At 38.8% G+C, this 16,194-nt stretch overlaps 1 protein-coding gene across 2 annotated transcripts in view; it reads left to right on the top strand.

The window, feature by feature from the left end:
- The window catches only part of NUP58 (nucleoporin 58), a 36,010-nt gene extending 27,093 nt beyond the window's left edge, over positions 1 to 8,917 (top strand). For both annotated transcript variants that reach the window (XM_054654683.2, XM_054654682.2), the window contains exons 15-16: positions 1,919 to 2,014; positions 6,978 to 8,917. In XM_054654683.2, the coding sequence (XP_054510658.1) occupies positions 1,919 to 2,014; positions 6,978 to 7,147 (266 nt within the window). In that variant the 3' untranslated portion in view covers positions 7,148 to 8,917. The remainder of the gene's footprint in view (positions 1 to 1,918; positions 2,015 to 6,977) is intronic.
- Positions 8,918 to 16,194: the final 7,277 nt, after the last annotated feature.

The raw sequence follows: 16,194 nt of genomic DNA, 5'->3' as shown, positions 1-16,194 counted from the left end.
TACCTGTGAGCTGAACATATGAGTCAGTGTTGTAATGTATTGAAAATAATTAAGTGTCACTCAGTATTGGAAAGATGATGTGACCTGGACATTACATGAGCTTTACCTTTAATAAACATCTTAAAATACCTTTCTATCTACCAGTGTCCCTTCTCATCAGATTTTAAGTGTTTTCAGATAAAAGAAAATCTGTATACCTAAACAAGGAAAAAGTGAAAATAATGTGCTAAAAGGAAATTACTTTCGAATTACCAGTTTTTCCTGCAATGTTTTAAATGCCTTAAAAAAAAAAAAATTCTTCCATTTCTGCTGAAAAGGTTGTAGACTAAAGATTGTTCACCAGTCTTACATATGTAAATAAATGAACATTCCAATTGCTTTTAGTTTTGTCCAAAATCCTGACTTGTATTCTCTTTTTTTTCCTAGCTCTCTGCCTAGGAAGGTATTTGTTTGCATCATTAATTTGCAAAATGTCTTAACAAATCCATAAGACTCTGATAGAAGCAAATGTAGAAGAATAAACACATACCTGCAAAATAGCCTGTAGGTGTGTTCTTGGAAACAAATTGGCTGAATGATTACTTAAGTTTGTTTGGGATTTTAATCTTAGGGATTTGGGTTTTTGAACAGGACAGTTTCTTGTGTATGCTCTGGAAGTTCTATTTTAATTGGGGAAATTTGCTCTCTCTCCTTGATTAATGTTCAGTTTACATTGACAGTGATAAACAGAGGCTTTTACATTTAAGTGTATAAATTATTAGCATAGATCCTATGCTTTGTTAAATATTTACAGACACCTTGCCTGATCATTGGTTATGAATTTCAACTTAGAAAAGACAAAAGAGTGTGTCATTTAAATGAACTGTCTTACATGGAAATGATTCTTGTCATTACCTACCCTTAATTTGATTTTAAAATCTTAGAAAACTTGAGAACACTGCTCCAGATAGTGTGTTCAGTCCTTACTGGTTTTAAAATCTCAAAAATACTTCTGTAAAGGAATGGTAAAGGCTCAGTTTGCAGTAAATAAAAGGATTTTTCCTCTCTTGAAACTTAAGATGGGAGCATGATTTCCTCAAACATAAATACAAAAACTGTTTTCTTTTTGAAAACCTGAGACAGCCAAAATCAGAGTATACAGTGTTCTTATAGTTCCTATTGTCTGGCCTCTATTTCACGTTTCAAATATCAATTTAGTTTTTCTTCAGAGTGACCTCATATTAATAACACAATTTGCAACCTTAAAATATTTGTATTATGAAACATGAATGTGAGTTGCAAAATCAACAGCATTAAATTTTGTCACAGCTATACATTTACGGTTGCCCTTTAATGGTGATTTTTCACATTAAATATTGTGAAATTTGTTTCTATTCTGTATTTAAACTATTTTGTAGTTTCCTAGATAAAGCTGATCCCTAATAACCTGGGAAGGGAACGACTCCAAAATAAGCCAAGTGTAAACTGAAGAAAATGCTTTTACTCTGTTTTAAGCATATTTCTTTTTTCTAGAGTTATAGATGAAGATTGTGACTTTCTGTGATAAGTCATGTAACTTGTATCTGAAATTTCTTCATTTCGGCTCATTTGGTTACCATTTCCTGCCAGTTTAATAGCAATTCAATAGATAGTTTTTAAACTCTGATAGTTCACACCACCTGTTTTTATAATTTTTTCTTCACTCAGTTTTGGATTTTGAAGGTAGTATTTTTCTCGATGCTTTCCAGTTTGCACTGTTTTCTTAACACAATGCTGTGTCAAGGATAAATACTCTTCAGACAATAATCTTAGGAGTATTTGTTTACAAATAATGCTTAGCATTATGTTTGGGTTTAGAATACTCACCTAAAACCTATATGTCTTTAATTGCTGTGTCTGTAATTTTTTTTGTTGTATGTCTTTACTATTATTCTACTAGGATTTGGAAGTAGCTCTGCCTTTGGAAGTAGTGCCACAGGAGCGTCATCATTTGGGTTTGGAAGTACAAGTAAACCATCAGGAAGTCTAAGTGCAGGTTGGTTTGTTTCTTTTGAATTCAAAAATCTAGTTTATTTTAAAGCAAGTTTGATTATAAAACTGCTGCACTCGCTCCAAGAAATTGATTGTTTAAAGTTGCATGTGTATATCACTATTAACATAACTATTTACTTGCTAGAGACACATTTTCAGATAAGTTTCTGGGTTCTGTTGAAGGTCCTATGTCGATAGTATTGATTGAGCATTAATGTTTCCCATTTCATGGTGTCTGTCCTAGTTAAGAGTGGAAGCAGGAGGTCAGATACAGCCTCATACAGAGAAGAGCAGTTGTGACTTGAATGCATGGTATGAGTTACTGATTGAAATTCGTGCATAAATTAGTGACAAATATACTAGTAATTTGACTTACTATATTTACTAATAAGGTTAAAATTATTTTCTGGAAGCCCAGAGGTTTCCTTAAAAATATATAAGTGCTTACTCTGAGTAGTGATTTATATGTGTTGTATCTTTGTATATATTTATAATTCATTATATTAACTACTTTGAAAACATTTCTGTGGCAATTGAACTACACAGTACTCATTTAGCTATTTTGGTTTCGTTTTTTGGGGGGTGATAAAATATGGATGTTATTGTGCCTTAACTCAGAAGTCTGAAATTTAGCTGGCACTTCTATTTACCTTTTAAATAGGAATAATAGGTTACTAAGTTATTACTAAGCACATAGCTTCTGTAGTCTGTCTTGAAGTCTTTTTTCAATGGCACATTGAAGGAGGATCATGTCTCAAAAAAAACATTTGATCAACTGCTATTAAAAGAAAACAGCATTTTGCTGTTATTTACTAGGAAGCGCTATGATTTGTATTCTGGATTCTCCTTGGTTAGTGATGAGTTGCTAGGCCTGTAAAGTACTTTAAGCTTTGCATTATAAGGTGGAAATGGCTCCCTGAGTTGGCTGTGTAACATTTATGAATACTAACAACCTAGCAGGTTCTTGGTGGAACTCTTTACAGTATCTGGTGTCCAAGCATCAGCCTTCTTTTACTTAGTTCTTAACATGAGAAACAATTGGAAACTTACACTGCTTATGGTTTTATCTTGTAGCCTATTGTTCCTGAGTCTATATTAAATAATATTGCAGCATTTAAAGCTGCTGGATTACAAAGTTAATAGTTTAGTTTTTAGCATACTAAAAATAGAATTACAAAACTACTTGTATGGATCAGTTGTCCATCACTAAATAAGTATCAAGCCAAAATAAATACCAAGTCTGTCTTTGCTATGTTGGTGATGTGCAGAGGCAATTTAGATACCATTTCCCTCAAACCAGACTTTGTCATGGAGTCAATGCCATCAGTCTCTTTTGCAAATGAAGGGATTGCACCCAATGAAATTAAGATTGTCAGTTATCTCAAAGGAGTCTCAGCTACAGAAAGTAGCTGAATAAAACCAAGTGAAATGTAATTTCTGACATTTTTTGCTTTGAAAATCAGGTGGTCATGAAATCCTTATCTAGACGGGTTATGGAATAGAAACCACTATTAAAAATTTGGGAGCCCAGAAACACACTAACTTTTACCTTCTATATCCAAAACCTTATGTCATACAGCACCTGGATTGTGTATGATCTTTAATTTTATTGAGGGTGTATAAATGTGTATAAATTGGTTTGAATGATACCTGAGGCTAGCTAGGTTATATTTACTTCTGTTAAATTAGTTGTGTCCTGTTTCTTAAGTATCTTAGGTATCATTTACAGGATGCTGAAAGCATATTATGGTTTATCTTACAGTATAATGGTTGCATCTTGTTTCTGAATGTGTTTCTTTGAAAAAGCTAAGAAAGTGGGGTGAATATGGGTTATGGAATTCACTGTTGGGGCTGCTTGGGTTTAGATATGAGCAGTTAAGTATTTTCCCAGACAAATGTGTCTGGGAACATGAGGTAAGTGTGTGTTCCAGCACACACTGTTCAGGCTGCTTAGGGTGCCCTAGCTCTCCTCCACAGATTTTTGATAAGTTTGATCTTATCTTAAAACTATAATTATAGATCCCCAAATTAGTTCTGTCAGGAGTTTGATTTTTATAAGTTTGGTTTAATTGCTTTAAAAGATGCAAAAATATTTGTAGTGGTATTACTGCTCTTCTCAGTTTCACTTTGTGTTTGAGGAGAAAATTCTGAGTCCTCTAAGAGTCTTTGAGCATCTTCTAATAGTAAATTTGGCTTGGTTCAGGAATGGTTGTTGTGTTCATCAGCAGATGAAAAGCAGAGCAGCTTCAGTGTGCTTGCAGTTTCTTTAGTGGACACAGTTGTGAGATGGAACAGTGAATCAGGTGTCCCTCTGAAACACACAGAGACACTCCAGAAAGCTGACTCCAAAACAAGTCCCATTTAATTGCTAATCTTACTCGTGTAATGGCAACCAAAAGCCTGATGTTAGTGGGCTATTGTAAAGGACATCAGACTCTCCAAGTAATGGGAAAAGGAAAAAAATCACCATTGAATTTATTTAACAATTTATTGCTAAGAGGAAGGCAAGTGTTCAAACACAGTTTTTGTGAAAACAGATGGTAAATATACTTTGAAGATCTGAGTTGAAAACTCTTGTTGGAGACTTATTTTTATTGAAGAATTGCAGCCTCAGTAAACTAGATAAGAGATAACAAGTGGGATCATGGCTGTATGGACTCATACTGCTGAAAATCAGACCTTAATACAATCTATGAGCAGCTTTTAGATAGAGAGACTATAATAAATCAGTCAAAACTGTTCTTGAAATACTTTTTGATCTAGAGCACCCATTGTGGTATGGGAGATGAAAGCAGGAATGGATTGCCATCTGATGAACTGCTGTTTCTCCCTGTAGTATTAAAATTACCCAAAAAATGCTGTTATGGGGAGATACTCACCTTTGGCTTACCAAGCTAAAGGGCTGACAGAAGATGCACAAGCCCAGTGAATAAAGTGTGATCATAACACCGTTTGGGGAGATGTGAAACTGTGTCCTTGAAGGGCAGGTTGTCATTTACTTCCTGAAAATCACTGTTCACACATAAATAATACTAATTTCAGCAAGGACATTGTTGATCGCATTATACCTATGGTTCAAGACTTTGTGAGTCTTCCATCTAAACTGAGCTGTTCTGTCACTGATTGTCTTTTCTTGCAACAGAAATGAGATTCAATGTGTATCTTGTTTAAGTTTTTTATCTTGAAGATTTTTCATTTGAATGTTCAGCTTTAGGGTTTGGTTTACTCCTGATGAAACTTGGTACCTTGGCCTTGTTATGCTGCCATAGCAGGAGAAAACCATACAGATGAATTTCACATCTACTTTTGTATACTTTTATGGCTGCCCTTAATGCCACTTCTAACATAACAGCTATTACTTTCCAGGCCGTATCTAAATTAACAAGCATGTTCTCAGTCTTTCATCTCATATTTTATGTATCTCTTACTGTAATATTACTCAAGTAAACTGTAGCCTGCCTTCCCTGCATGCTTCAAAATAATCCCTGCATCTAGAAGCAGCAAGGTGGAGGTAATTGATGAAACACTTTACTCTTGCCTACTGGACTCCTGACACTACAGGTCACATGCAGCTTTATTATGAATGGCATTCATGATGTTTTCTGTGGGAAGCAATGCTTGCCTGTTATCTCACATACATGAGGTAGAAAGGTAACTTTTTTTCATTCATGAGACTCCCTGATCAATCTTAGCTGGGATTCAGAGTTATCAGGGAAATGGAGTAATAATGTTATATTTTGAAGTATTTCTTAATGCAGTGTCAGTAACAACTGAGAGAACAGAAGACGTCAGGCTTGTGAGAGCTGCTTTAGGATTCTGATGAGACAACCAGTTGGGCTTTTATTTCTGTACTCCAGAAATATTTTATGCATCGAGTTGAAGATACTGATGTGACCAAAGGATTACTTCAGCTCTCTGCTAGAGAACTAATGAAGCAATATAAAGTAATGCATACTGAGATTATACTTTTCTTGATTGTGAACCAGTCCCATTTTTCTTATTATCTTAATTGTTTGCAGGTTTTCATATACAACTTGTATGAAGCTCTTTGTTAAAATCTGAACTTGCTTGTGTCTTACTTATTATTTTGTGGTCTCTTGAGACAACAAAAAGTGAAGTTGTGAAGTTCTGCTTCTTAAAGTAATCTTTGAGATATTTCTAGCATTCTCTAATAGTTGCAATTATTATCTAAGTTGATGATGCATAATTGATACAAATTTATAACAGAAAGTGAAATGAGTTAGTCTTACTGTTGGTGGAAACTGTAGGGGGGGTTTTTCCAACGGACCTGGTTTCACAGCTGCATATGTTCAGTTTGTTTACCATGATAGAAGAGGGTAGAGGAGTTAAAATAGCACAATTTGCTCAGCCAGTCATGCAGTTTTTCCAAAGCTTTATTTCTAGTGCTGTTTTTGGTTTGTCATAAGGGGTGTTTTCAAATACAAACAGTCTGGCAAGGATTTTTGAGCCTTTTCTGCCTCACATGTAAGGTGTGGTATGTGCCACGTGTGTAAGAAGAAGACTGAGCACTCCAACTCCAGCTTTGCCATTTCCCTGCTGTGAGTGAAGTGAATGGTCCATGGTCCACCTGTGCCTGCTGCCTTCCCTCCCACCTTAGGAGTGCACCGCATGTTTATGCTGAGAACTTGAGGAATTGTGGTTCTTCTGTTGTATGATTTCAGTGGGACTTTTGTGTGCTACTCTTGTATGGGTAATGGTATCACAGCTTGTGATTTAGGTTATGATTGTTGGCATTCACTGAGGTAGTCTCTGTTAGTGCTGCATTATCCAAGTTGCCATGGCAAGTCCAAGTGCTCTAGCAATGTGATTTACCATTGTTGATCTACGTTGGTATAAAGTGTTACAGCTGCTGGTAATAAAGTGGCTGCTGGTGAAAACTTCAAGGAGAATGAATTTACAATCCTGATATAACTGATGTTTTAAAATATTTTTCCCTCCCCCATAAGGCTTTGGGACCTCGACTACATCTGGGTTTAACTTCAGCAATCCTGGCATCACAGCATCAGCTGGCCTGACGTTCGGGGTGTCTAATCCTGCATCTGCAGGCTTTGGGACAGGAGGGCAACTTCTTCAGCTGAAGAAACCTCCAGCAGGAAACAAGCGAGGGAAAAGATAGGCACCCCTTTTAGGGAGGGGGAAGCACATCAACTTTCTTCATCTGAAAAGTCTATTTTTGTAGATTGATTAATTAAATTGCATCCCAGGAGATTTATAAAAATTTTGCTACTTTTCCCTAGTGAAATCATATTGAACAGCTATTTTCTTGTGAATAGAAACCCGTTTATGTATTTTTATTTTGGGCCCTAGTTTTAGAAATGTTCTATACTGCATTATTATTAAAGAATCTTGTAAAATCATCTATTTAACCTAATGTTAGTAGCAGAATATTTTTTGTTAATAAGCTTTATACCATATGAATATATGCATATTTGTTTTTTTTGTACAGATAAAATATATTCTAGTACAAATACTAGAGTTCATATCTTCTGTTCCTGGATATGGCCTTTAAATCTACTTCAGGGTGTTTTTGTGTATATGGATGTAAATATATACAGTACAGTGCACACATCTGTGTGTATGTATGTGTATATATATATATGTATAAAACACAGATGTGCATACCTTCCCCCATAGACAGATCTCTTTTTCTTTGTGTGTTCTGTTTCTCCATGTTGTCCTGTGGTCCCATATCTGGATGTTCCTAGGAATCATTGCTCCTGTGTCTTGTTGTTTAAAACCAGCTGAAATACAATGTTTACTAATTCATAAAGTTTGGTTAATAGTGGTTAGTACCTGTTTTGGTTTTGCTTTGGTTTTTTTAACCTTTTTCTTGGCCCATTTAGCAGCCAACTCTAAAGAAGAATCTGGGATTTTGACACACATTTCATAGATAATGTTCCCAAACTGTTGGATTTTGTTTTTCTCCTGAGCTGAAGAGTACGGCACTGCCGGATTTCAGCTGAAAGCTCAGGATGCCTCAAGGTCTGTGTGCAAACAGGAGTTGTCAGGCTGGATGAGCTTTTCCCTGAATGTGAGAGAGATGAGATGCACTGTCCTATTGAAAACCAAAATGAAGTGTTACAAACCCAAGTTGCTTCATGAGCTTCTCTTCAGCACTGCCTTAAAAGCAGTTGGGCATCTGCTTTTAAGAAAGGTGTAGTACAGTAACTTGCTGTTCAAAAACAGAGGAGGAATATTATGTAATTTGAAGGTTAAAGCTATTGCAGCAGTAGTTTATGAATCTTACATACTGTAACATCATAGCTTGTTGTTCTGCATCTCCAATTTGGTGTGCACTAGGAATATCCAGGAAAATATCTTAAGAAGGAAATAATAGAACAATTGATTCTTTGCAAATAATGATACTAGGTTGATGTGTGAGCATGAAACTTTGGAGCCAAGTTGATTTTATGTAGAGGTTTTGTCACTGGCTTTCTATTGTTAAAGTATTACTACCATTTTGTATGTTTTGGAAGTGTCTGCATTCAGCAGCGATTGCTCTTTGACAAATGTTTGGTTTGTCACTTAATCTGATAAAATTAAGGGAAACTGAGCACAGAATTCTTCACTTTTGTACTTGTATGTTATTGCATCTTTGTGAGCAGTCTCTTAGGAAGGGATATGTGTTTTTTTTAATGTCACAGAAAAATAAAGCTTATGGTTTGTTTTGATTTCAACCTGTTTTTAAACTTTTACTGGGCTGCAGTCAAAACTGTAATGTTTGTATTTCTTTGTTACTGCTTTTTTTAATAGTTAATATGTTAAACCACTGGACTCTTATAATGTATTAATTTGTGAAACTAATTCTAAATGTGTACTGTTTGTCCATATGTGCAACTTACCATTGTGCAAACAATAAAACAATAATGCTGTGATCCTTGTAATACATACTTGCTTATCTGAGAGATCATTTCCTGTCATTCTCCTGCATTACAGGAGAAACAAAAACTTGATTGGCTAATATGTAGAACTGTTCTTCCTAGAATTCATATAGTGCAGAATTGTTCTTGCTGAAGTTAGAGCCTTGATCCTGGATTGAAAGTGCAGAGGGAGAGGGGGTAAATGAAGGTATTGTATTGTGGGCTGTCTAGAATTTCTTCACTGCACAATGTAAGCCTGGATCATGGTGTAATAAAACACAGCGCTAGGAATGGCTTTGTAAATTGGGAAAGAGTCTGAGCCTCCTGGGTACCTGTGCTCTGCTTCTTTTCCGATTAAACAGCAGTTATGTCCTTAATTTAGCCTAAGTGAAAAGTGATTATATAGTAGAGTAATCACATATAGTAGTACAAACTAAAGTCAAAATGGGATTTGAAATAATTCTATTCCTAGACTGTTACTTGGGTGGTTGAATTTAGCCATGATTTTTGGATATCAGCACTGTAGACATTGTTTCAAATTATCTTTCACCCCAATTTAAAGACGTATTAATATGATTAGAGTGTAATATACATATGCATTCATTGGCTTGGTTTTCTTCAAAGCAGGTTAAGAGGCTGACCTATATTTAAACACCATGAAATTAAATCAAATCTAGATTATCTGTTCTGTAAAGAAAGAAAAATCTGGTCTGGAAGAAGGTTCAAGTCCATGTGCAAGATACGGTTTTCTCTTAGTTTGTACCTTGTTGTACAGCTGTGGTATGAACTTACTTATGTGACCTCTTTCTTTTACTAGAAGTAACTTTGCTTTTCCTTCAGTGTTTTCCCTGGGATGAAGACAGCAGAAGGGAAAGAGCTGTGCCTTAGATTACTTGGTTCAGGAACCTCTTTCTTTGTGCTTGTGTGTGTCTCTGTTTCTGTCAAATCATTTAGCTAGATCCTACACTTAGCTGCTTATTTCTTGTGGATTGTCAGGTTGGAGATTGAAATAAAGTGGAGTGGGTCAGAGTTTATGCATCTTCCTCACCACAAAAAATCCAAATTCAGCTACATTCCTTCCATCTACATGTTCCTAACATAACTGCATTTTGGATCATGATTTCATTTATAGCATCATTTTATTAAAAATTTGAAATAAGGCTCAGGAATACAGCTTTAATGGCCTTTCCCGCCCTGTTTGATGTCAGTGGTATTTCCACTCCACTACTTATGAGGACAGTAGAAGTAATCCAGTCATTCATGTGAGCTCAGTTATGTTACTGGTTATACCTGGAATATGTCAGCAGAAGCACCTTCTAGATTCTTAATGGGAAATTAAGAGTATCTGTCAGTACCATAAGAGTGTGTCTTATGCTCTACAAAAAGCTTGTTTCCCTAAAACTTTTTCAAGTTTCTAAGAACAAAGAACTATCTAAGTGCAAATTTTTCCAGCAATTAATTATGTAGTTTTGGGATTGTGCTGTCAGGCTGTTTCTCTGTTCCCTCTCATTCAGTAGCTTCCAGCACTGTGGCTGCTGTCTCCAGACACTGATGGATGGTTAAAGTATCATGGGCATTGACTGGTATGGATTCTCATGGAAATGGGCACCTGGGTTTGGGGAGGAATGACATGGAGTTGATGCCTGCAGCAGCTCTGGAAGACAGCAGTTACCCACTGTGACAGTGTCCATGGAGCTCCAGCACAGCTGTGACATTCCATCTCCCCTCAGCCAGGCTGGTAGGTTCCTTCAAAGGAGGATGGAGGTGTGACGGGGATGAAGTGTGGGGAGAGGTGAGGGGATGTAGGGCACAAACTTTGTGCTGTGAATGGCACAACTCTTTTATCCAATTCAGGATCATTTCTTCTGGGCTCAATGTTGAATGTTCATCAGGTGGCAAGAGGCTGCCAGTTATGTACTGCCACCACAGGACCCTTGTGGGGGTAGCTGTCATGCAGCACGTGCAGTGAAATGGTCTGTGACCTGCTGTGCCACTGAAAGAGCTGCAAGTCTGTGGTGTTGGTTGGGGTCCACCCAAGGATACTGACTGAAAGAGCTGGTGGAAGAACTGGCTGAGCTACTTTCAATCATTTACCAGCAGTCCTGGCTAAGCAGGGAGGTCCTGGTTGACTGGAGGTCAGCAAATGGAGCACCTGTCTGCAAGAAGGGTCAGAAGGAAGATCCAAGGAACTACAGGCCCGTCAGCATGATCTCAGTGTTGGGGAAGGTCACGGAGCAAATCATCTGAAGTGCTATCATGTGGCATGTGCAGGACAACCAAGGAATCAAGTCCAGCCAGCAGGTGGGGCTGTGAAGGGCAGGTCCTGCTTGACCAATCTGATTCTCCTTCTGTGACAAGGTGACAAGCTCAGTGGATGCAGGAAAGGTTGTGTTTTCCGCTTGGACTATTGTAAAGCCTTTGACGTTCTCCCACAGTGTCCTCCTGGAGAAACTGGCTACTCATGGCTTGGACAGGTGCATTTGTATCAGTAGTAGTGTGGCCAGCAGGAGCAGGGCAGTGACCGTCCCCCTGTACCCAGCACTGCTGAGGCCACAGCTCCAATGCTGTGCTCAGTTCTGGGCCCCTCAGTGCAAGAGAGACATTGAGGGGCTGGAGCGTGTCCAGGGAAGGGCAACGGAGCTGGGGAAGGCTCTGGAGCACAAGTGCTGTGAGGAGCAGCTGAGGGAGCTGGGGGTGTTCAGCCTGGAGAAAAGGAGGCTCAGGGGGACCTCATCACTCTCTGCAACTGCCTGACAGGAGGGTGCAGCCAGGTGTGTGTCAGTCTCTTCTCCCAGTCAACAAGAGACAGAACAAGAAGAAATGTTGTCCTAGTTTGGATATTGGGGAAAAATTCTTAACTGAAAGGCTTGTTGTTAAGCACTGGAACAGGCTGCCTAGAAAAGTGGTGGAGTCACTATCCCTGGAAGTGTTCAGAAACAATGCGGGCTTGCTACTTAGGGACAGGGGTTAGTGGTGAATGTGGCTATAGTAGGTTAATGGTCAGACTGGATCTTTTCAATCTAAACAATTCTATGACAAGATATGTCACCCTTTGTTTCCTCGTTGTAAACATTTTCTGACACACTTTTTTTTAAGGTAGTAGAATTTTGTTGAACTTCAATATTTGAACAATCCTTCTGACCCATTTGACTCCTGTTGCTAGGAGGTTTATAACTTAATGCTTTTTTCACTCCACCTCAGGAATTTAATCTTTATAACCCATGGCTGCTGTTAAATGCCACAGTGAGGAGGTGAGTAGGCTGCATGTTTCGTTAGCTTTGTTTGCTGTTTTCTCACCCTTTAGAAGTAAGGCAATTCTTAATAATTCTTAAGAATTAAGTTTGGAAGCTTCTACAAACTAGAAGAGCTTCTGGTTTGATTTTACTTTTGAGTACAGACCAGCCCCCACCAGGATATTGGGTCATGTCTGTTGAACAGTTGTATGGAAAACTTGAAATACTCCTGTCCTAAATAGGTCAATAGCTGAAGAAGCAAAATCTATGTATGTTCAATTAATGTTTCCTAGACTGATGGATTTCTCTTTTTTTCTTTTCTTTTTGATACAGGGATCACTGTACGGCGTATGCTTGGGTACCAGCAGGACAGCACTTCATTAGAAAGTCATGTAATTGCTTCCAAAATAAAGTTCTGATTAGAAGCTGGCATATAGCTCCTGTCTGTGCGTTTAATATGGCACTTTGTGGTAACAGGATATGCTTCTGGGGTGGTGATGATCCTGGCCACAAAAGAAAGCTAGGAAGATGAGGTTTTGATCAGTCACGGTGCTCTACTAAAAAGGGAAAGAAACACACACTTGATGAATATTCAAAGTCAAGGATTTAAAATCAAACTTATTATTATATGAAATTTGAAAAATACCATGTCCTCTTTAAGGGGAGATGGGGATAAATTCTCATGGGGGGAAAAAAAAGGTGACAGGCAGCTTGAGTAGACTTCAAATTGAGTGAAACCTTGGGGAAAAAAGGATGCAGAAGCTGTGCAGAGTTGGGTAATCTATTAACTCCATGGTTAAACACCTAAGCAGAAGCAACCCCTAAAGTGAAAAAACACCCAAACCTTGTCATCCTGTTAATGGTGTTAGCATTCCTTGGCTGTTTGGGCTACCCTTATTTCTTTACTAACATATACATAAAGGAATCTAACCTTTGAGCGTAAACACTTTCACTGTGGCTCTGTCTGGGGGTAAGATAGATGTGATAAAGGTGTCCTTACTGGGAAAAAAAGTCCATCTTTCAAAACAAAGTTTGCAGTGTGTGGGCCCAAATGCTAAATGGAATCAATGGCAGTGAGCAGTTAGTCCTTAGCAGTGTGGGGACATCTCTCCATCTCTGCCGGAGAACACTCGTTTTGTGACAATGTGTGGAGCAGCGATGGTGAGCATACCTGTATGTTACCACTGTGCTGCCTTTGTTTGGTGCAGCTGTGTGTGGCACAGCTCTCCAGAGTGTTGCCTCCTTTAACAACTGTGGGGATTCTAATCTAGCACTGGGTCAAAGTGAATGGACAGAAGTGATAAGGAAGGTGCCAGCCTTAATGCCATGGAAACCAGTCTTAGTAATGCATATTATATCAGTCTCAAATAGGAATTGTCTTTTATCTTATTTTGTTTAGTGGCTGACTAAGGAGAAGGCAGATGTTCACATACCTCCAGCAGCCAAACCAGAAGCAATTCTTATTCCCAGGGATGGGAAGATCTTTGGCTGCTAGCTAAGCTCATGTAGTATGCACCACAGAGCAAAGTTCTTACCTGATCCCGTGGTGGCAAAGAGAAGTTGATGCTGAGCACTGCTCTGAGACCAAAGAGGGAAGGCTTTCAACATTGCTTATGCTGGCTTTGGGTGAGATGAGATGCTGTCAGTGCCAGTAGCAACCTCCCACATGTATTGGGGATGTGAAAAAGAGGCTGGGACTGCAGGAAGACTGGCAGCTTGTCGAAATTTAATTTCTATGGCGGAGATGCAGGTCTAATACAAAGGCATATTAGGTTCAATTTATACTTTATTAGTAAAAATATTTAGCTTGAAATGCTCCTCTGAGTAATTTGTCATTTTACACTTGAGAATTGTCACCTTCATCATCACCTCTCCCCATGACTTATTTCTAGTGCTGCAGCAGCTGGTGCTTGTTGCTCTGTCATGGTGATACCCACATTGGGGTGGCATCAGGGCTTGCCAGGCTGTGGAGCTGCTGGAAAATACAGGGGCAGAAGGCATATGGGGGTAAGATTCTGGTCTCAGATAGATGGATGGTAATATCAGTCCACCAGTGACAGAAATAGTAGTCTAAAAATCCTAACAGTGCTGCAGAGTGCTGGATGTATCATTTTAAGTGCCCTGGGAAGTGGAGGGAAGGGCAAAATTCCAAAGCCTCTTTGCCAGGCTAGATAATTGTAGATTAAAATAGCAATGATTCAAGCAAATACAGTCTTCTTTACTTCTTTTCTAAGCAGTGTAAAAAATGTCCTGATCTAGAAAATATTATCATAAATATTGTTAATTTTCCACAACAAGTTGCTGCTTCTTGCCTGTCTGCAGTAATAATCCCTATATAAACCCCCAAACTGCAAATTTAGGTGCACTAAGACCTGTTGAGAAGAAGTGCCTTTTTTTTTTTTTTTTTTTTTTCTGGAACCTCACTGATTTCACTGCACAGGCAAAAAGTGCAATAAAAGGCAACAGCTGTGTTGTGATGCTATTCCTGCCATATGATGCCCAAATCTTTGTCTTGCACTAAGGCATTAGGAGGTAAAGAACAGTAAATTTCTGGTTTTAAATATCCTTAGTTTTCTCTTCCTGCATTTGATAAATGCTCATGCTTTGTGCTCTGCATGGCATAACCTAAAGTATGAATGTAGAAAATTCCTGTACTTTCCTGGGGTTTTCTTTTTTTAGTTTTAAATAACTTTTTAATAACTATGCCTTTTCAAATTGGCTGGCCTCACTGTGAGGGCAGACAGTGGGATGATGGATTTAGTCCACAAGTAAGTCTTCCTCTGGTTTTTGTCTGAGGAGCAGAAAAAAAAGACTAAATTCTTTCCTTTTCTTGCTAGTGGCTGGAGTGGTTGGTTGGAGCAGAAGTAATAAATCAATTAGGAAACAGCATCCCTTTCAATTTGAAGCTGCGCACATCAGCTTTGTATCCAGGCTTTTATATATTGTACAGCAATCTGTTGTGTCTGCAGCAAGTGGAAGCTCCAAAAATCAATGCATTAAGACTCGAGGGAGAAGAGCCTGACATTTGTATTAATCAAGGCTGTCTGAGTAGTTGGACAACGCTAACAAGCTCCCTAAAGCTCTGCTCCGACTGGGCTGTGTTGAAACCGGGGGACGTTTTCTGAGTGACAGCCTCCTCCTGCACTCGGGAATTTGTAGGGAAACGTCCCCCAGCGCTCGGAGGTACTGTCACCGGCTCACCTCCCTTCAGCTGCATCCCCCAGCCCCTTATCAGGAGAGCGGTGCATTTTGGAGCCAGACGGGCGATAGGGGAGGTGTCTGTGGCGGCTGTGATAAGGTGGTGCCAGCCCTGATTGCTGCTGTCACTGCGGCGTGTGCTGAGAGCGAGCACTCGCAGCAGGAGCTGAGCTGTGCCTCCCGATGTGCTCGGTGCCGGTGCAGCCACTGCAGAGTCACAGCCCAGCCCCTGAGGAGAGTGCTAACTTCATATGCCTTCATTCAAAGCTATTTTTACAGTCCTTTGCCTCATCCTGTGACTGGGTGTTTTTTTATTCCCTTGGGTCATCTTGATCTAATTATTCTCCAGGAAATGAGAGCCAATAAAAGAAAGCCTTTTGCTATGAGTACACGTGTATTTTAAAATGCAGATATTAAACATGTTCCCTGAGCAGAAATAAAAACCAGTCCAGCTTATGCAACCAATACCACAATTGGAGTGGCTGTTTCCACCCTTAAGTGTACTGATGGTGTTTAAGTTATACTTGCTACAGGTACACTAGTGTAAAAGGTACCGAAAAACCAGGTTGGGAAGAAAAGGAAAGGCTACTAAAGTAAGCTCATATATTCTAGTAACTATCCTCACCTGGGAAATGGTGTTGGTATAACCTGTCAGTATGGATTGCAATCTCAAATTCAACAGTTCTCCATACTAACTGCACAGTGGAGTTTCAGTCACACTACTCTTCTCACTAACTTCACACGGGGGCAGCAAGGCATTGCTTTAGCAGTGGGAAACACAGTTTTGCCTGAGAAGTGACTTTGCTGGGATAAATGGACAAGATGCAGGGATTTCAACTCCAAGGTGATTTATTTCTATGTTTAAAAACCTA

Source organism: Agelaius phoeniceus, chromosome 2 (genome assembly GCF_051311805.1).
Source record: "Agelaius phoeniceus isolate bAgePho1 chromosome 2, bAgePho1.hap1, whole genome shotgun sequence".
Lineage (NCBI taxonomy): Eukaryota > Metazoa > Chordata > Aves > Passeriformes > Icteridae > Agelaius > Agelaius phoeniceus.
Note: the sequence above shows the minus strand (reverse complement) of the source record. Positions and strands in the feature narration are given on the sequence as shown.